Here is a 22,642-nt window from a genome sequence, read left to right on the forward strand (position 1 = left end):
GCTTTTAAACGCGTCAGTGAAAACAGAACCATCATGGGAGTTCAAAACTTCGGTAAAATAATTTGATGGTGATTAGCAAATAACGTTTGTACACATAATAAAAAAAATGAGATGAGGGATTGATAAATTCATTATGGTTAAAATTATTGTGAGTGGAAATGGGTAAATATCCACCTATTTCTGTGATAAAAATACAAGGATATCTCAATCATAATTTGACATGCAGTGGTTATGGTGGTTTATTATTCACGGATTAGTAGTATCATAAATACGTCATCGTGGATAAAACTCACATTTTGTCATGCCGAGTATTTTGACGAAGCAACATACATCAGGAAACATTTAATTGTTTTTTGCTAGGGCAATTTATATCAAGACGGCGATCCCGATGAGGGGGCGGGGTATTTTCCCTTGACTTTGGTACTGCAGCCTATGGGAGACGGTCGTCACGTGACCCTTCCTGCATAGGGATAATAAATCTCATGGCATCTAAATAGTACCCAAGTGATGACGTTACAAAAAAACTTCTTAAAGGACAAGTCCACCCCAACAAAAACTTGATTTGAATAAAAAGAGAAAAATTCAACAAGCACAACACTGAAAATTTCATCAAAATCGGATGTAAAATAAGAAAGTTATGGCATTTTAAAGTATTGCTTATTTTCAACAAAATAGTTATATGAACGAGCCAGTTACATCCAAATGAGAGAGTTGATGACATCACTCACTCCCTATTTCTTTTGTATTTTATTATATGAAATATGAAATATTTTGATTTTCTCGTCATTGTCATGTAAAATTAAGTTTCATTCCTCCCTAAACACGTGGAATTCCATTATTTTAACATTTTGTGCTTCAGGCAAGGAGGTCCTTATTGTCAAATTCGTAAAAATTGAAATATTGTATAATTCAAACAATAAAAAACAAAAGAAATAGTGAGTGAGTGACATCATCGACTCTCTCATTTGGATGTAACTGGCTCGTTCATATAACTATTTTGTTGGAAATAAGCGAAACTTTGAAATGTCATAACTTTCTTATTTTACATCCGATTTTGATGAAATTTTCAGCATTATGCTTGTCTGATTTATTTCTATTGATTCAAATCAACCATTTTCTGAGGTGGACTTGACCTTTAAGCATATCAGACTATGGTGACACCATATTTTGGTAGAGCATGATGACCACACCCCTCCCCCCCCCCCCCCCACTGTCAAAATTTGGTGGTAGCGGCGGTTCCAGGGTGTCTTAGATATGACCTCATGAATACATAATTAACCCCATTGAACTCAGTGTATTATTGGCCTGGTACTAAATGTTTGGAACCAAGACGAGTTGATAGATGTTGTATCTTAATTGTTACTACATAAAATCATATTTTTTTCATTATTTCATACCTGAAATAATATGAATATTATGTCTCCTATAAAAATAAGTTGCAGCAATACATATCTAATGCACTGAATCAGTTGTCATTCTAATTTTTATAGTTCTTGGTGGAAAAAAATTGAATAAACCTAATTTCATATAATGAAATACAAAAGAACAAGTGGACAGAGGCGTCGATCCTGGGGGCAGGGGGGATCGCCCCACCATTGAAAATATTGCGGGGGGGGGGGCAAACATATCATTTTGCCCCCCCCCCCATAATTCCGGATATGGCAAAAAAATTGTAATGTTCAGCAAGTGAGAATGAGATACACAACTCGTTCTTTATTTAAAATCTTGCTCGAAATGCCCGCTTTTCTGATTGGAATATAAAAAATTTTAGCTCGCGCTTTGCGCTCGCATCATTTCTGTAGCAAAAACCCATACTTTTCATGATTAAATAGGTGAATGCAAATGTCCCATTTTCACTTTAAAGCCTCAAAAACCCCCTGCTTCGATTTGCAATCATCTTTTCTTGGATATATATCTTGTTCTTTATCAAAAACGTCCATTACACTGTCATTTTTTTCAGATCGAAAAATCAAAATTTTCAGCTCGCGCTTCGCGCTCGCATCTATTCTTTTAGATACCAATCTTAATCAATGGTACCAAAAAATCCTTAGAATATCAAGCTTTTAGGTCAGAATGTAAAGAAATTTTAGCTCACTCTCGGCACTCGTACTATCTGTGTAGTGAGATATGTATCCTCCTCAGAAGTTACTACAAACAGTTCTAAACAGGCACGCTGTTGCTGTCAGTATCACTCAGTAAATAAGCTCGCGCTTCGCGCTCGCATTAATTTGTTGGTGAGAAACGTGTCTGTGTCTCATGAGTCATACATGTATGTATATACGTATATATAAATATGTGTGTATATATCTATATATATATGTGTGTGTGTGTGTGTATTTGTGGGTGTCTTGTACGATCCAGCGCCTTTGGAACATTAATGATTTTGCCCCCCCCCATCTGAAAAATGATGGATCGACGCCCCTGCAAGTAGAGATGTGACATCATCAGCCCACCTAATGAATATTCATGACTGTTTTTACAAAATATTGCTAAACTTTAAAACTCAATAACTTTGACATTTGTTATCCGATTTTGATGAAATTTTCGGCATTTTGCTAAGTGAATTCTACTTTATGTAATTAGCTATACATACTTTCAGCCGGGACGCGCGTTTCCGTTTTACACCCTGGCGAAGGCATTTTCCGGAAAAGTAGCCAAAAAGCGACTAATGAAGAGTCTACGTCTACGTTTGTTTACATTATCAGCTGGGCGCGCGATCCAAAGTCCGCACCGAAGTTATCCGCAGAACATACCGTATAATGCAGCTGAGCTTATACTTTCCAGGTTCAATACGAATGTTTGCCTTGATCATTTGCCTTGCCGATTTGCTGATGTCTGTCTTTCTCTCTATCTGTCTATCTCTATCTATCTATGTAACTTCAGTATCTATCTATCTAATAATCTTCTCTGTCTCTCTCATTCTTTATCTAACATCTATCTATCTCAAATTCTCTATCTCTCTCTATATATCCGTCCATTTGTCTGTCTATACCCCGGTCTATACTCTATTTCTCTCTCTCTCTATGTAACTACAGTATCTATCTGTTAATTTGTCGCTCTTCTCTCTCATTCTTGATCTATCTGACGTCTATCTATCTCTTAATTTCTCTATCTCTCTATCCATCTATCTATCCATCTGTCTGTCTTTCTCTTTTTCTCTCTATTTATCTATCTATTTTTTAACTTATCTGTTAATTTGTTAATATTCTTTGTCTCTCTCCCTCTTTATCTATCTAACATCTATCTATCTCTCATCTATCTCTATCTATCCATCTGTCTGTCTTTCTCTATTTCTCTCTATCTATATATCTATCTATCTATGTATCTATCTATCTGTTAATTTGTCTATCTTCTCTGTCTCTCTCATTATCTTTCTATCTATCTAACATCTATCTATCTGTCTCTCAAATTCTCTATCTCTCTCCTTCTCTAGCATCTGTCTTTTTTTTCTCTCTTTTTCTTTGTCCGTCCATATTTCTATCTACAACATCTCTCTCCCTCTATCTATCTATCCTTCTCTCTCTCTCTCCCCTCTCCCTCTATATATCGACCTCTCTGTCTCTCCCCCTCTCTCTATTTATCTATCTATCCATCCATCTCTCCCTCTTTCTCTCTCTTTCTATCTATCCACCTCTCTCTCTCTCTCTCTCTCTATTTCTATCTATCTATCTGTCTATCTTGTCTCTATCTATTTATCAGTCTTCTATATCTATCTTTCGGCAGCTTCTAAGTGTATCAAGCCATCAAACTTCAATTTGTCTTTCCATTATAAGTATCTGTTTATTTTGATTTTGTCTGTCATTCTATTCATTTAGTTAATAATTTATTTTTAGAAAAAAAACTATCATAAACAACGCGACTGCAAAAGCATGTTCGGATTTCACTCCTGACTGCCGCTCTCTCTGTACATGAAGTGCCGAGGAACTCTGTGCTCTGATCAGTAGCTGTGCAAATTGCATGCGGTGGTGGACTCGCCTGTGTCGCACGCTGCATGCAACCAGCGACGTGTGTAGACTCTTCACTAGTCGCTTTTTGGCTACTTTTCCGGAAAATGCCTTCGCCAGGGTGTAAAACGGAAACGCGCAGCCGGGACCTTCCCTTTACGACCTATCTCTCTGCCTTTAAATCGGGAGAGCGCCCCCAACGGCTGATATTGAGTTTAAAGATAAGCTTGGGCGGTTTGGTGTGCGGCTGTTATCCAAGCTAAATCGACCAATCGACCCTGTTCCTTCAGTTTAAGTATTGATATTTCTTTCTCCAATTTGAAAATCATAGGAAAATACACCTTTAAAATGAGGTAAATATGAAAAGTCATTTTTAAAGAAATATTTATGTATCTTTTGATAACTTTTCAGTAACAGAAACCCAATAATTATGGACTCAGGTCTATGGATGGATACACGCAAATAGCTAGAAATTTTGGTACAACGAAGCTATATTTTGAATTGAAATTAATTTTAAAAACACATTTTGTTCTACATATACATTTTAAAAGCATTTCACTTGTTAATATGAAGGTCGAGAGTAAACAATGGCGTAATCAGCCAAAAATTTCGACTTTCTTAAAAACAAATATCCAAATTTGTGATAAGATTTTAACATAACATTGAGAAAATAATACTATATTTCCCCCTTTTCTCTTTCCTATTCTCTTCTATTCTTGGTCATGAAAACTTTGGGGGCCAAGCGCTCCCATCTGTACCCCAGAATAGAAAATTGCTGTTTTAAAACAATGTATTTATCCCCTATCAAAACATACAGATTAAATACCGTAAAGGTGAATGTCCTCTCCTTTCGAAAAAATAATACATCTAAACTTCATAGGACAAGTGGTTTGCCTTATTTCCTTCGAATAACACTTTTATCAATTTCTTATTTGTAGTGCATAGATTGTTTATTTAATTTCATGAATAATCTTTATTCAGTTTTGTAACATGTTGAGCGCAAAAAAATGTTTGTATTTCATCCAGATGTCTGTGGAAAATTGAAATAGCAATGTGCAGTTTTCATAGAATTGCTCTCAGAATTAAGATAAAATACTTGAACAATAAGGCGAATGACTATTTTTTAAATAAAAAAAAAAATGCATGATTCGTCTTCAATGAAGAAAGCTGCTCATTGTTTAAAACCAATGGCGATGCCCACATATCATGTTGTAAACTACATAAAAAGATTAATGTGAAATACCTACTGTATTTGTACAAAAATATTGTTTTCACCTCACACTACATACACCAATTGGTGTTAATAGAGGACCACACCTTGAGGTGTTAAAATTACACTCTAGAGATTAAAAATAAAATCGAAGAGTGTAAATGTAACAAACAAAATGTGTTGTAATAACACCTATAGGCGTAAAACTAACACCACCAATTTAACACCGGTGTAAAATAACTGGTGTGGTCCTCTATGTACACCGGTTAACACCACAGTTTATGCTGTGTAACAATAAAATAGCGTATATCTTCATACTCGCATGCATACATATAATGATCAAAACTGCGCTCCAATTACACGTCTATATTCTGCATTTTTTAGGCTAATCATTCATATACAGCAGACCCCAACATTTCTCTCATAAAATAAAATCTTTATCGTACTTTTTCCATACAATCATCAGGGGCCTGTTGCATAAAAATTTTTACCTGAGAAAACTCTGGTAAAAATTGAAAACTAAGGTTAGTCTGATTTCTGCCATTGACTTTAACACAGGGCAAATACTCCGGTAAGAACAACCTGAGATTTCTCAGGTAAAATGTTTTATGCAACGGGCCCCAGAATTACTTTTAAACTTCTCTTGTGATGTTCAGGACGTGTAATAGTGAAGCTATGAATACGGTTTTGTCAAATATAATCATGTAATATAAATCGCACGTCACCGAGGGGGAAAAAGATAAATGGCTGAAATCTTAGGGGTTCGGCATTATAGAAAGAGGAAGAATTCAATCACAGAATAAACAGATAAAAAGAGAGAGAATAACATAAATTGTACTGTTCAATGATTAAAAAAATACCATTTTCGGAGAATTTCAGAATTTATGTATGCTATCTACATAAAGAGTACTGCGAATATTATACGATCGTTATAACCTCTTAGCGTTTTCTCCTGCAAGCAGAAAAATACTTTTACAAATAACGAATACATCCAAAGCTCAAACATGTCAAACGGATGTTGATTTAAGAAAGCCCCGCATCCTATGTCATTCGTTGTGTTCTCCAATTTTCATTCAATCATTTCATGTGCATGTTCATTTATTGAATAAATGATTCACTGTTTGCTCGTGAGCCAAAAGGTCCCAAGACATTAAAAAAGCAACAATGGCAAAAGTGCAGTGCACAGGACCTACAAAATTGTAGAATAATGCAATTTTTATTGCTTTCTAAAATTTATTGTAAATGTAAGATAAAACACACCATTCTCATAAGGTCAATCGGTTCGCATTTCCAGTACATATTCATTAATATTCTGCTTAACATTTATGCTAATTCTTGCTCCTAAGGAAAAAAAATTCTTGACACGGTGATGCTTAGGACAAACGTCGTATTCCAGTACGATCTAGGGCCCTGTTTCGTAAAACTTGTGATGAAAACAAATTTGCAATAACATCAGTTAAAAGCTACTTGAATTATTCACTTTGATATAGACTTTTTGTATAAAACGTGCATTTGTTATTATAACAAGTCTTAATGAAACGGAATCCTGGTATCCAAGTCTGTTCAGGTTGTTATGGCACGTAAAGAAGGAGGTTCGGAGAGCCAGATACATCGGCGACCACGTCTGGAGTTGTGTCATCGAGCATCTTGGTTTTCAGTTCAGCAGGGGTCATCGATCCAGATTTGCCAAGAGCAATAGCTGCAGCACCTACATGTATATCAATAAATGTGTATTAGTGTTATAACCTGTTGTCTACTAGCCATTTGACAAGTAAAGGCATCGTGACTTGGCTATTATCTTCGTCAAGTAGTGGCAGAAACGAAACTAACGGTCGAAGACGAGAGCTGGCGAAACCCGGGTGAATGCGAGATCGAGCGACTTTCTTGTTCACCAGGGCTTAAGCGATTTTTTTTAAGTCGTTCAGTTTCTGAAATACACGTCATATCAGACACGATGCCTGTCTAAAGGGACAACAAGTTCCAAGGGCATCAGCGTAAGATGATCAACATAATTACCTCAAGGTTAGGGCCTATATACTAATTAACACTGGCATACAGAAAAAAAAATGATACCGTCAATCTGTATAAATTTTTATTTGTCATTTTCGGTAAGCATCCTAAAACCACCCGGAACTTATTTCAAAGACCAACAACCACCTTCTTATTCTATTTCTTTAATTAACATACTTTCAAAGCCTTTTTTCAAAGCAAAAAATAGGTTTGGATTAATTTACGACAACAAATCTTGGAGATATCGTCGCAGTACCGTAGACCGCGTGCCGAAATTCAATATGATTACGCGGCGAAAAACGACCGACATCGGAGGGGAAGGGGTGATAACTTAATGGTCAACAATTGGAGTAAATGCCTAGAAACAAAGGCTAGTTGAGAATATTGATCGAATGGGAGTAAACATATCCTGATAACAATTGGTTGCATAAATTACCTGCTACGTGAGGACAAGCCATAGACGTTCCGCTGAATGCTGCGATATACTCTTCACCGCTTATTGCCGCACTTGGGATATTCACACCCGGGGCAAACAGGTCAACACAACTACCATAATTGGAGAAAGAAGCTCGGCGATCGTTGATAGCCGTAGCAGCAACCGTTATGGCCTGTATGAGAAGAAAGTGAATTGTTTGTTGGCAAGGCTAAAGTTGAAACTGTTGCCAACGTTCTGACATTGTTCGGGTACTATTTACCTAGGTGTAGTCTACTAGCTTGTACTTATAATAATATGCAAGATATACACAGTTCTTAATACAATGTTTCTATATATGCGTTGCATACTATTACCCCCTATTACCCCGATTTTAGCACGCTACTCTTATCGGGCGCTCGAGCATTCACAGATTTTTTCCCTACCGGGTACCCATACCTGGGTGGAGAGTGGCAAATGTATATAGATACACGCCTTGCCAAAGGGCGCAAGTTCTGCGTTGCTATCATCAATCATCAAAGCAAATGTCGCAGGAGCATGTGTAGCGTCACCGAGTAAGAACGCGGGAGATATCGAATGGCACTGGGAAGCGAGGGTGCTGCGTATGTTTTACACCATTGGCAGTAGCTTCTCTAAATCAAGTTGGAATGATAAAATGTAGAAATATTGACAAATATCACGGTCACTTTTGAGAGACTTTTTTTTTGTTTTTGATCGTCATTTTTTTCTCCAAGTCAGCACTCCTCTGAAAAAAAAATCGTTCCCAGGACCCAGATAATTTTACGATGTGATATCAAATCTTGATGCAATATGTCTAGCTAAGCTATACAAAAATAAGTCAACAAACCTCTCTGACTCTGCTTGGTGAGAATAAACAGGAGTCATTGTTGGAATTGCCCGCCGCAACCATTGTGGTAACGCCAGCATGAAACATCCCTCTCACAGCATCGTCCAACGCCGGCTGCGCAAAGCCTCCTAGTGACATAGAAGCTATGGCGGGTTTCATAGCTGAACGCGCAACAAAATCACAACCTGGGTGAAAAAAAAGTATAAGAAAAATTTGAATTTCGAAATGTATCCACATATCATTGCACTGATCTTCCCGTCCAACAAAAAAAAATTGAATATTTAGTCCAACATTTACCGCGATTATGTTCCTATATATTTACAATACTTATTTAGTAACCTCATCTCGAGAAACTCTTAATGCCAAAAACTTCTCGCAGGAATCCCGAAGGAAGGCGCATTTGCGTAGTTTCATTGCAATTTTCTCGCATTTTCCATTTTAAATTGTCTGCGATGAAATGCAAGGACTGGTCATAAAAAGCCGCTTGCGGAATTCATGTTGGAGAGATTCGGCTCTGCATGGATTTTGACTAGATGAAGCTAACACATGGTCACATTTGTTCTACGGCGGCCGTACGGCGAGTCGAAAACAGCCGTTTTAACATTTTTGTACCAGCTAAATATAGGTGGTTTTGATAAAAATGAATGAAACGGCTGTTTTCGACTCGCCGTACGGCCGCCGTAGAACAAATGTGACCAAGGTATAAAGCCCCTACACCTGAACCTATTCAGCTGCGAATCCATCAGAATACTCGTATTCGAGTTATTTTGCTCCCCCTCCGCAAATACGAGGAAATTCGGGAGGGATCCGGAAAAATTCGTGAAAGAATTCGGCTTCTTTCGAAATGTCAAAACCAGCCGTTTAACCTCCAAAATACTCTAGAATGTGACCATAACAAATTTTATTCTGCCAGGGACCTATCAACGGAGGATTAGTCTATTGATACTGAGCATTGTCACAGCACCCCCAGTAACAATAGATAATCCTCCGTTGCCAGGTCCATGTATTCGGGCCACATTTGGTGTATTAAGATAACATTCGGTTGGATTAGGAGAGGTATTCGGAGTGTTCTGGGCAAACTCGGAACTGTTCGTATCATGAGAAACGGTACGAGAACGGCGCATTTATTCATATTCGTCCCAATACTGGTCAATTTTCGATTCATTATTCGGCTGTAATCACCTTTGGCTCTATTCTTGCAAATATTCGGGTGGCATTTGGCTTTATTCGGGATGGCCAAAACTGATTTGGGTCAATTCTTGGAGATTCTGCGCTGAATCGGGATGTATTTCTGACCCATTCGTTTCTAAGAAAAAGTTCCGAAACTACCGAATCCATCCAAATATCAGGCAATATTCAGTTCGGGCAGGATCGGTCCGAACTTATTCAGAATTCGGTTATGGCGTAACCCTAGCCTTACTTTGGGAGGGATTCGAGAACATTCGAGGAGAAATTGGGCTTGGTCTGAAGTGTTCAAATTCAGCCGAATACCCTCCAAAATACTCTCGAATGTGGCCACAACAAATTTTATTCCGCACACATTTTGGATGTATTCTGATGACATTCGGCTGGATTGGGGGAGGTATTTGTATTCGGGGCTTACCGGTCCGCGCTAATTGGCGCATTAATTCGGCCATATTCGTTCCGATCGCGTTGTCATTCGGCTGTTATCGAAGCAATCGGGACACATTCGGCAAGATTCTGAGCACCTCTGGTTCGATTCTTCTCTCTATTCGGCATGGCCAAAATTTATTCTGGTCAATTCTTACCAATTTTGTCCTGATTCAATGACCATCCACGGAGGATTAGTCTATTGTTACTGGGGTGCTGGGCATTGCCACAGCACCCCCAGTAACAATAGATAATCCTCCGTGGTCAGGTCCATGTGCTGATTGGGGACCTAGCTCTTCTGGACCCATTCGTCTCTACCGGAGGAGCTACCGAATCAGTGACGTATAGGTTCCGAACCCACCGAATCCATCCAAATCAGGCCATATTCGGGCAGAATTTATTTGAGGAAAATTCGGTTTTTATGTAATCCTAGCTTAAGTGGCAATCGTCTGCGATTGATGCAGAAAAGGCGACTCCTTTTATTTCAGGCGTGCACAAATAGCCTTTTATTTCAAACTACTGTTTACTGCATGTCCCTTGCTCCGAGTTTCTGAAAGCTCCCTATCGTTTTACCTGCGATGACGCCAGCAGCTGTACCGCTTCCTTGGCAGTCGAGGACACGTACTCCGAAGAGGTTAACACCCGGGGCAACTCCAAATATCTCCGCTCCTATGGTCCCGGCGCAGTGGGTGCCGTGACCATTGCAATCAATGCCCTAAAAAAAATTGACGACGACCACGATGATGATGAGCACTGATAATATAAATGGTGATGATGATTATCGTTCTGGCAATAATGATAACGATGATGTTGATGGTGAGATTGTCTTGGACAATGACGATATTGATATATATAATACTTGAAAATCATATAAATTTTATTGATTACAAATGAAAAGGATGCGAAGTGATCTTATATTCATTGCAATGGTATTTTAAAATTTGATTATGCTTTTTGCCTAAAGATTATGCAATAAAACGCCCAGACGCTCAAAAAAAATTGTCCCACCCCCTCCGCTCCACTGAAGAATAAGCAATATGGAGTGTAGATCTCGTGAAAATTATTATATATATCTAAACTTTCGCGGATCAATGCATTTCCAGTAGACATAACGGCCAAAAAGACCCTCCTAGAATTTTAAAAAGGGTTGGATCGTATCATTATATACCACTCCTCCCTCCCTTAGAGAACAAAAGTTTCACGAACTCGCCGCGCATGATGGTTTTAAATATTAGAGAAAAACAAAATCCAATCAAGAAAAAGATCGCAACAACCCGCCTAATTGATTTCACTTACATAAGCTTGTCCATCCCCGACCGAGTCATAGGCTACCTTTGCTCGACCACCAAAGAAAGAGCTACCTGGGAAGATCCCTGTATCCACGACGTACACATTGACTCCAGAACCGTTTCCTTAAAAGAAGATTGGAGGCAAGCAAAATGAAGAAAGCGAAAAAGGCTTAGTCTAGATCGAAAGACAGAAAAATAAAGGAAGAGTGGTAGAAAGAAAGAAAAAAACGAATGAAAGAAAGAAACAAAGAGATTGAAAAGAAAATGAACATAAAGGAAGAAAGGAGAAAGAATGAAAGAAAATATAAAAGAAAGACAGAAAGGTATGAAGGAAGGAAAAGAGTTCGTTCCTTGATTAGGTGGGAAAGTTCTCTGTGAATACTGCAGTGTTGACACCCTCTACGTTTATTGATACTTACCTAAGAAACTAAAATCGCCACTCAGTGGAAGGTTCCGCTGACCGATACGGTCTAAGACCCATTGAGCTACAGCAGTAGCGGTGACCTTACTATCTTGCGAAATGTAGTCGATCTCATCCCGAGCCAAGAGCTGAACCAGTCCGGAACCAGTCAAGGTAAATCGGATGAAATAGTTTAAAAGGTACGATAACAAAAGATACGAGAAGATAAGTTGCGTTAAGTCAAGATAAGATTTGAATTTTACTTTTGAATTTGAAGATAAGACAATAAAATAAGATAAAATACGATAAGGTAATGTAAGATAAGATAATGGATAGGGGAAGATATATAAAGATGAGATCTTGAAGATGACAAAATAAATGTCGAATTCGTTTTAAAAAATCAAATCCTGTTATAAAAGATCAGTATATGGGTAGCTATCTGCAGGGCCCTGGGAACGATTTTTTTTTACTAGGGGTGCTGATATGAATTTGACACAAAAAAAATAATCTGCATTTTGACATCTACCAGAATTCCAAGGAGTGCTGCCTATGAAGAGTAATACACGCAGTATCCCTTAGCACCCCGCTTCCCATGGCCATGCACATCTGCCACCAGTTATTCGGAGGAGGGGGTACTGAATACAATTTGTCATACTAAGAATGAACTTTTGGGGCACCGAAAAACTGACAATTTTTTTTTCTTGCAGGCCGGGTATGTAACCACTTGACATCAACTCTTTATTTCTAAAACTCTTTTTTTTTATAATTTGCTATTGATAATTAATTTCAATCAATGATCCCATGCCTATAAGTAACCACACGATTATGTGGACGGAAAGGTGTCTAAGCAACTAAGTTAGTTGGATCTGTCCAATATAAACCAATGTCCGATACGAGATTAGCGGATTATCTCATCCATACGAAATTCATGGTCTTTCCGCAAAAGGTACTTGCACTCTGCATGCCTCACATGCATATGTCGCCAATCCTAAATCAAACTAACCCTGACTATCGTTGTAATAGCCATTAAAAAAAAGAGATAAACCCGTTTAATACAAAATGACTAATGCTGTATTAGAGGGTCGTCATGCTCTTAAGTATATGTTAAAGTATCATATTGGCCAACAATAAATTGTCAGTCATGTTTACATCTTTGCAATCTTCTGTAAAAAAATATAATGGTGGTCTACCCATCAATGAGTGGAAAATTACATGACAGTGATTTCACCACTCTTTCACACGGTAAAAAAATGGTAAATTGAATGATATCGATTCCATCAGTGTGTGTCATATACAGCGGAGCAATAGTCGCCGGAGCAAATGGCATGGAACCCCCAATCCTGGCGCCAGTCCGGTTAAGGGGAGGGGGGGTCACGTGATATAATACAAAAAACTTATCTATTAAATTTTGGAGGTGCTGAAACTTTATTCGTGAAAACGCATGTGTGATTCAATGAATGCCATGGGCCGGGGGGGGGGGGGGGGGGGGGGGGTATAGGGTGAGAGGAAAAGAATTTGCGGAGGAGGGCAGAAGTGTACCTTACCTTTGCGAGAGCTCTCTCTGATAGTTTAGCGGAGAAGCCATTAATGGCCGTTGTGTAGGTGTGCTTGATATATGAGTCTCTGAAGATTCCAGACCGATCTAGTTGGATTAGCTTCTTGACAGCGACCACGTCTTCTTTCGGCTAAATTCAGTGACAAATTTTAAATTCAGTGACAATTTCAAATTAAACTCAGATTGAAATTCAAATTTAATCATCAGTAAAGTTCAAATAGATATTGAAAATAAATACTAAAACATCAACTTCTATATCATCTTGCCAATTTTACTTCAATACTTTCTATGTGTCGACTTGGAAAGATACGTTTCTCTCGGAAAGAAAAAGGTTAAGTCGACATTACATAACAAAATTCTTGCGATCTTGTTGAGCGGATGAAACTTAAAAGTTTCCGAATGTAACTGTGTTTCGAGTATGTAGTCTATCGAAATTATTCACTTGATTATAAGTCTACCTGGCAATATAGCGTATCTTGCCATGTCGAAACACAAATGTTGATTTGTCGACTTCGCAAGATAACTTATCTTACTGTGATAGCATAATACTTTTTATAAGGCAACTTGGTAATGCCCCCTTCATCATGTTCATACTACCGGAGAAAGTTCCCGCTACCATGGCTACGTCGTTGAAATTCAGAAAAAAGAAAACTTTGTTTTCTAAAAAAAGTGAAATCGTCAAGCAGATTTCTTTTATAAAAATGATAATATTCAAGATCCCGTGCAACATTCCAAACTGTGATCAGCTCTATCCATGCAAATCGCCATGTGCATATAACCGTTTTTTGAAAATCTGACATTTTTTCATAAATTTTCATATTACAACCCTGTTCGATTAAATCTTAATTACTAAGCCTGTTTGATTTTTCTTGTTTTAACTCGGGTTCGCTTTACGTTTGGGTGGAGCTAACCTTTTAGACATCGCAATTGTTTATCCCTCAATTTGTTTTCTCGATCGCAACATTTTGATTCTACAGTGCGTATCAAAAAAAAGTTTACACTTTGAAAAAGCCCTGGGAATTAAAAAATATACAACATGTGGGTAATTTTTTCACATGTAATTATGGGTTTGGGTCTCATCTATCCAATGAAAGTAAAAGTTTTGACAGAATGTTACACTTGAGTGAGCACTGTCCATTTTTGTAAAGCTCGCAGAAATGCTTGTTTTCACGCTGTGTCGAGGGGAAAGGGCAAAATCAAACTTACCTGCGAAGCATTTCTCATAAATTTCCCTAGCACTTTTAGCCAATTGAAATAAAACGGATACATTCAAGCATTTTGTAACAATTTTGCCGCCCAAATTTGAAATTTCAACACTTAGTAAGCACAACCTTTACCCTTTTTGTGCCAGCTGGATCTGAGGACATAACTGAATCTGAACAAAAGTTTATATCAGATATCTCCAGCATTTTTCACTAAGTTCTTATCATTTAAAGTTGGTTTACATTTCATTTTCATTTAATACTTGTTTCTCCACACTTTTCCCAAGCTTGACAATGATTAACAAAATGAAAATCAAGCCTAAGCCATTTCATGTAAATCACAGCTCAGTGTAAAGCAAATATCGTCACGATGGACTCGGTGTGTGGGGGAGTGGGATGGGGCGCATGCACTCTTCGAAGTGTTTTGGGCAAGGAAACAAGTTTAAAAAGGTAAAAGATATTTTCCTATCAATTTTACTTGTTAATTTCCATGTTTTCTTCATGATTAAGGTCTACTTTTATTCGCATAACTATTTCAAAGTTCTGCGCAAATCATTTTTCACCAACTTTTCAAAAGTAAGTGGTGCTCACTCAAGCGGAAATATTTTTCGACAGTTATATCGTCATTTGCTTAAATGGATCTGTACCAATGCTAAAATGTGGAAAAATCGTCAGGATATTACAAATATATAATTTTACAGGATTTTTCCGAAGTGTAAACTTTTTTTTGATACGCACTGTATAGTATCTAGCATTATCCAACTTCATATTGTATAACATCTTCATTAAATATTTTGCACGCCGAGTTGATTGTGGGAGACGATAATCACCATCATTTAAATGATAAGATTATTTTTATTTGAATCTAAATCTATGTATCGAGAGTTCTGACAATTATACAGATGTTTCGACACAGGATCTATGGCCTTTTTATCTAAAGATTCTCCAGTATAAAAGGTTAAAAAGAACATTTTTACGACTGTTGGATTTAAATAATTGTACAAATATAATTTTATGTGCAAAATTGTAACTTTAGTGAGCCAATGAAGGTCTTAGGCCCCCGCTTAGGCCTCCGCATCCCATTCCTCTCCACAGATCTCATGGGGCTAGGTGTCATATAATTTTCCACCTTCTCCGCCTGAACCCCATCCCCCAAATCCGGGCCCGTTTAAAAAAACAATAACAATCACAATTTGGACTAAGGCTACTGATAATCATTCAATTTATATCAAAAAGTGATTATTCCCTAACTTTCTCACCTTCATCACAACGATGTAGTGGTCTTCGATTGGTTCAGCAACCCTGTGAAATGTCACATTTCTGGCGAATCCAGTGGTAAAAAGGCCGGTCAAAATTGCGAAAACCAATTCCATTTTAATCATTTTCGAAATTTCCTGTGGTTCACGCACCTTCAATAAATCACCAGCCAAAGACAAGTCCCCCAGCGTTGAAGATGCAGATCGTCACGGATGTGTGATTACTCCACTGCCTGCGCGCCCATGGTATGATCTTGTTTGTGAAATGCTGAGCTTTAGACGCCAAGGTGAAGTGCATTAACCAATGCCACAACACAAAATCACACAATATAACACCCCCCCCCTCTTTTCTCTTCTCATGCGGTTGAGTTCATGTCAGGTTAAAGGGGAATGAAACCTTTGGAATAAATAGGCTTGTGTAGAAACAGAAAAATCAAAGAATAAGAATAAAGAAAGTTTGAGAAAAATCGGACAAATAATGAGAAAGTTATGAGCATTTGAATATTGCAATCACTAATGCTATGGAGATCCTCCCATTGGCAATGCGACAAGGATGTGTGATGTCACTGATGAACAACTTTCCCTTTGGTGGACTATAAAATACCCTCAAAATGTCTCTTTTTGCTTTTTCTTACGATGATACAAACTCTTTATCCATTATGTATTCTTAAAAAATATGTATTACATGCCCTCATGTAGAAAGAACACATGATCTGTGGATAGATGTGATAAAAGAGGCAATTCAAGTGAAATATATACTAAAGTAATGGGGAGAGTTGTTCATCAGTGACATCACACATCTTTGTCTCATTGCCAATTTGCTATCTCCATAGCAATAGTGATCGCAATATTCAAATGCTCATAACTTTCTCATTATTTGTCTGATTTTTCTCAAACATTCTTTGTTCTTATTCTTTTATTTTTCTGTTTTCACACAAGCTATCTTGTTCCAATGGTTTCATTCTCCTTTAAGCTCCTCCAGGTTTGGTGTAATGTTAGCAAAACAAAAAAAAAAATCCCAGACAAACAGGGATTGATTACAGGGGTTGAACCGGGGGGATTAGAAGGCATACGTGGGGACCAACCGGTCATCGTCGACAATAGCCAGTTTTTTTTCGCAATCCGCAACGGGGACAGATTCTAGAACATATAGTAAATGCATTAAAAATGCCCGTAATTTGAAAAGCTGAGAGATTTTTGTTGAAAATTGGTGAACCGGGAGGGCAGATCGTCCTAAGATTGGAAGCTGAGGTTTGTCCAGAGACGCAGACGAATAGACCAGTTCGTAGTTACTTCATGGGCAATTTTGGTCAAATGACCTTTCATTTCTTTCATCATGATATGCAGATTTCAAAGCAAGATATTACGTAAGCTTGCCTTACATAGCAGGATGAAGAAATTGAAAAGACCAGGTGACTTAAGAATAGCACACCAATGAAAACTTAATAAAGGTATTTGTTGCATTCCTACTTTGAATGCTTATCTTAGCATGTTGCACAATGTACTTGACAAACTGTGAGATACCAGTCGTTCGTGGAAGCATTGTTTTTTGTGGATGTAAATGAAAACGAAAATCTCATTAGATTTTAAAGCACCATGTCACTTTAGTACAAATGACCTTCTTCTGATCATTCATAGATCTTTTGATCATGCGCAGAAAGGAACTACGAACTGCTGTCATTAAGTGCTTTTGACAATAGAATCTCTACTTTCAAGAATATGTCTGCGCAGTGTTGTGAGAATTCCCTATACTGTCCCTGAAGCATAATGGCATGACATGTTCATGTACTTTCTGAAGTAATCCAGTTATGCCCAAATATCTGGAATTTGCATCCTATGTTTGCCATTGAATCGCAGTAGACACCCACACAGCTGCTTAAACACTGACGTTATAAGAAGGGTGGTTTTGTACTCGCGGCGAATACTTAACGGTCAAGTCCACCTCAGAAAAATGTTGTTTTGAATCAATAGAGAAAAATCAGACAAGCACAATGCTGGAAATTTCATCAAAATCGGATGTAAGATAAGAAAGTTATGACATTTCAAAGTTTCACTTATTTTGAAGAAAATAGTTATATGAAAGAGCCAGTTACATCCAGAGTCGATGATGTCACTCACTATTTCTTTTGTTTTTCATTGTTTGAATTACATAATATTTCAATTTTTACGAATTTGACGATTAGGACCTCCTTGCCTGAAGCACAAAGTGTTACAATAATGGAATTCCACGTGTTCAAGGAGGAATGAAACTTCATTTCATATGACAATGACGAGAAAATAAAAATATTTCATATTTCATATAATAAAAATACAAAAGAAATAGTGAGTGAGTGATGTCATCAACTCTCTCATTTGGATGTAACTGGCTCGTTCATTTTTGTTGAAAATAAGCGAAACTTTAAAATGCCATAACTTTCTTATTTTATATCCTATTTTGATGAAATTTTCAGCGTTATGCTTGCTGAATTTTTCTCTTTTTATTCAAATCCAAGTTTTTGTTGGGGTGGACTTGTCCTTTAAGGGTATAATGTTGGATCAAACGCTAATCTTTTTCTTACAAAAGTGACGCAAATTACAGGAACATGGTAATATTGTAAAGGAAATGCCATTATAATGTTTTGTTATTCTGGATGTAGGCCCATTTAGTAATTTTCTGAGATCAAGGAGATGGGTTTGTGTTAAAATTGATAAGATTGAACTTCGATCATTATCTCAAGAAAATTAAAAATCAATCCATTCTCAGATTGGTATTTGTTTGCTGTCCATCACTCTTCCCACCCCCCTCTCTCTCTACACACAAACTCTCATTTACATTCAAATGAAATTAGAAAAAAAAAGAAACATTCAAATGATTCAATTACATTCATAAGCACATACGTTTATTCTTCAAAATGGAACAATGAAGGCAAGGATATGTAGACCCTATGTAACTGCACATTAACACCCCCCCCCAAAAAAAAAATAACCCACACATTCCTGATCACATTGCATAAAAGTTACTTTCGTGGTATCTTTACCATCCAGTATTGTAACTTTACATGAAATCCTTGATTCTGATTGGTCACTTAGGCATAACCATGGTAGTTACCACTGGATGTCTAAGTTACTTTAACAGAAACTTTTATGAAAAAGCCCCAATTACATTATAAAAACAAGATTTACAAGAATTTTTTTTGTAAGATACATGAGATCAATCTCGGTAAAAATAATATTACATGTATGAGAAATTCACAAAAATACAATATGGTGGAAGTTGTGGCCAAGTAAATTTAGAACTACATACAGCCAATTAAACAATGTGACATAGGAGCAATGATACATAATCAATATACCTATATCTAATGTTTATAAGATTACAGTTGCACGTGCGAGAAAGGAACAATTTCTCTATTTTTATTTCTAATAAAAAAATCTAATATATATACATAGGGATATGCAACGAATCACGAATGGCATGAATATGTTTTAAGCGATCTGCTGGCTACAGTAGATGATTTGATCGATTTCCACCACTTTTTAAAATTTCTTTTATTATTTCATTCGGAACTTTCAGAAATCAAAAACATGACAGCATGTTCAATGCAAGAATAAAAAAGTATAAAAATACAATATTCTGTAGACCCTTGCTCACCCAATCAGGTAGCCGGGGTAGGGAATAGGCTAACTCAATAGCTATGGCCCACAGGCCATATCTCCCACACCTGATTGGATGAAAAAAAGATCATTACAATACATACAATAGAGTTACAAAATGGAATAACATGATAGTATAAAACGGGAAGGTTGCACAAAAATGAATCAATTTATGTTAAACATAACCACAAAAAACCAGAAGGAGCGAATATTTAATTAAAATAAGTGAGCAGGAATTGATAGGGAGCAATCGATATAACTTTAAGACGCATGAGATTAAACATATAATATAAATCAGAATTTTTGACACCATTTGGGAAAATGAAACTTGAAAAATGTGTTGTGGAAATGGCCTCTGACAATTAATTATGTAACCAATTCAGATATAATGAATTAAATCAAAATAAGTATGGTACATGTACTACATGATTAAAGATTTTGTGAAAATTTAGTATTAAAGATCATTAAAACTTTAAACACTACATGTAGATTCACTGACCTAAAGCAAGTAATTTAAGACCATACATGTACATGATGTAAGTCACGTTATAACCTGCAGTTCTTTTGACGGCCACTATTTTATTCATTCTTTTCCAAGTCCTCTACTTTTTCTTTAGTCTTTCAATTTCCACAGCTTTTGCCTCATTCAAATTTTCAAGTTGATGTAGGCGAATATCTACATCCTTTGTGAGCTCTATTTTCAAGTTGATGTAGGCGAATATCTACATCCTCTGTGAGCTCTATGAGCTTCTCAGATTTGACACTCATCATTTTTATTGACTCTATATCAAACTTATAGAATTCTCAAGATTATAACAATAGCCTCTGATGATTAATGCCTTAGTCCTCACTTCTAAGCGGAATAGATCCATGTTCTAAAAATAATTGAATTTTACTTTATTTTAGCATATTTCACAAATAAACCCATTGTAGAATATATACTCTCAAAAGACTCATTGTGATAAAACTTGGAGATGGCTTAATCATTCATCTAAATACAGTCATTACATGTAGCTGTACAAGGCAAAATACTAGCACCGGTAATTTAAAAAATGGTACTTGGTAATTTTTTACATTAATTTGCAAAAAAACTATGCACGTAGTTGTGTGTCCATATCTACGTCAGATTTTGCCATACAGTACGCACCACACACTGTTACCCCTTTGTTCTTTGGAACGCAGTGTATATTTTCGCCGAAGGCTGTATAATGTTATCTAAACGCACTTTCTTCCGCCCGAGCAAACCACCCGTCGACTTTCGCCTGGAAAAGATGTCAGTGCGAAAGGGTACATATTTCTCTTCGCCGGGGAAGTGAAGAATGTGTGTCGTAGACGTTCGCCGGGGAAAAATGAAGAGGCCAGTTTGAAAGGGGTATAAGTTGCATTTATTAACCCATTATCCCTCACAAGTTAATTTGGGCCTCTGTATCATTGTTCCACGTTGAGATTTGAAGCCAAGCATAGCTTTTTCAAAAGTATTGCAAGACAAACAAAAAATACAAAGAACATCTGGGGAGCGTTTCATGAAAGGACATGTCGGACGTTTTATCCGACAGCTACCATAGTAACAGTACCTCTCAGCCAATCAACATCAGAGAAAGATGTCAGATCTGACAACTTGTCGGATGAAAATGTTGATGAAACACTCCCCTTTTTCACCCTTGCAAAAAGTAACCAATTGTTACAATATATTTCAATTATATTGTTGTACACACGCGTTTAGCGGGGTGTTTGTTTTTTTCAGTTTTGGACGCCGATGTAAAAAAGGGGTAGTTTTCAAAGACTCGTGTAAAACCTTTGAGGAAGCAAGGCAGTTTCCTCAGCTACTATCTTCTGCACATCTACAACAATGACGGACATAAGTTTGTATGTGCTGAAACATACTATCATTGAGGAACTGCTTCAACAACTAAAGCAAGTCATCTGAGAATATATTATCAATGTAGGTTTAACAGGAATTTCCTTTTTTCTCCATAGGTTCGAGATTGCGTGAACTCTTGTCATCAATGAATGTGCAGGGTCATTTGAAGTCAAGGACCATTTCACAGAAATGCTTGAAAGTTGCAGTAATTACGATGTAACTAATACATGTCTAATGGATGAACATACTGCAGTTTTCTTCATTGTAAAGGGATTCTTTTGTATAACACTGTCATCACAAACAAAATTCCACTTGTGGTTAGAATAGAAGAGTGATTTTGATGGTTCTGTTTTTATTTTGTTCTGTTAGGTGACTTTTATAGGTCAGAGGAGGGATTTTCAGAACAATCACAAGACAAATAAGAGTAAAGAAGGAACTAGGAAATATAATACAGACAATAAATCTTGATAATGCACATGTATATCATTGTATATTCACATGTAAAATTTTACTTTTCTATTCATTAAAGATTAAAGAACATGAGAAGCAAAATACAGCATTCCTTTTGCTGCCTGAGTTGTTCCCAGGAAAGAGGAAAGGCGGGGGTATGGTCTCAAAGGAAGAGAGTGGATCATCCTTTACTGATATGCAGTGTGTAAGTTTAACACAATCAATTCTAATTCAGTGTGATACTATAAGTTGCAATATTGTTGATAATTGTGTATTTTCTTGCACTGTTATGTTCAGTCCAAGAAATGGTTTTTCTTCATAATGCAAAGTAAAATGTGAGAAAAATAAAGTAAACTTTCAGGTTTCTTCTAAAGAATGACATATTCAGGATACTGTCAAAGTAATTGAGCAAAATAAAAGAACTTTCCGTTTTGACATAATTTCATTATTTTATGCCATTGCACACCATATGTGATTCAGTACAAGATATATGTTGCTTAAGTTAGAAGCATCAGTCATCTTTTTTGGCATCTGACATGGCTGGGATTTGAATCACCAACCTCCCGATTATGTTTCGGATGCTCTGCCAACTGAGCTATGCAAAACATAGTGTTATTATGGCATCTGTGAATTTTTATAACCTGATACTGATATATTATATAAGTATATTTTGCAGATAAGTTCAGGCCAATTTCATTATGAAATCATGGGATTTGTTGTTTACAGTGTATGTCACTAATAAGGATGTTTTTTCTTACGATGTTTCTAATGTGAGATGACATTTAGGGATACATATAATGTTATTCATGTTACATCATTTAGGAGACTTCTAAGGTTTTTGGCACTGGTGGGCAGCAAGCCTTGTGGAGATTGCACCCCCCCCCTTGTCTGTGGTCAAGACATTGATCCTTTGCTCTCATTTTCATCTTCTTTTAGGAGTT

General features: G+C 37.0%; 1 protein-coding gene across 1 annotated transcript; it reads right to left on the reverse strand.

The window, feature by feature from the left end:
- Positions 1-6,339: 6,339 nt before the first annotated feature.
- Positions 6,340-16,075, reverse strand: LOC121426794 (aqualysin-1-like). Its single transcript, XM_041623193.1, has 8 exons — positions 15,761-16,075; positions 13,289-13,429; positions 11,764-11,893; positions 11,352-11,467; positions 10,629-10,770; positions 8,445-8,629; positions 7,601-7,772; positions 6,340-6,862 (listed from the first exon to the last, which is right to left on the reverse strand). The coding sequence occupies exons 1-8, from the start codon at positions 15,881-15,883 to the stop codon at positions 6,726-6,728; spliced, it is 1,146 nt and encodes a 381-aa protein (XP_041479127.1). The 5' UTR covers positions 15,884-16,075; the 3' UTR covers positions 6,340-6,725.
- Between the last annotated feature and the right edge of the window lie 6,567 nt (positions 16,076-22,642).

Source organism: Lytechinus variegatus, chromosome 13, assembly GCF_018143015.1.
Source record: "Lytechinus variegatus isolate NC3 chromosome 13, Lvar_3.0, whole genome shotgun sequence".
NCBI lineage: Eukaryota > Metazoa > Echinodermata > Echinoidea > Temnopleuroida > Toxopneustidae > Lytechinus > Lytechinus variegatus.

Bases quoted from the DNA above. Each gene is read 5' to 3' on its own strand.
- LOC121426794 (XM_041623193.1), bottom strand. From the start codon at position 15,883: ATGATTAAAATGGAATTGGTTTTCGCAATTTTGACCGGCCTTTTTACC. The intron at 13,430-15,760 runs GTGAGAAAGTTA...CACTGAATTTAG, and splicing joins ACTACATCGTTGTGATGAAG to CCGAAAGAAGACGTGGTCGC. The intron at 6,863-7,600 runs GTAATTTATGCA...ATATACATGTAG, and splicing joins GGCTTGTCCTCACGTAGCAG to GTGCTGCAGCTATTGCTCTT.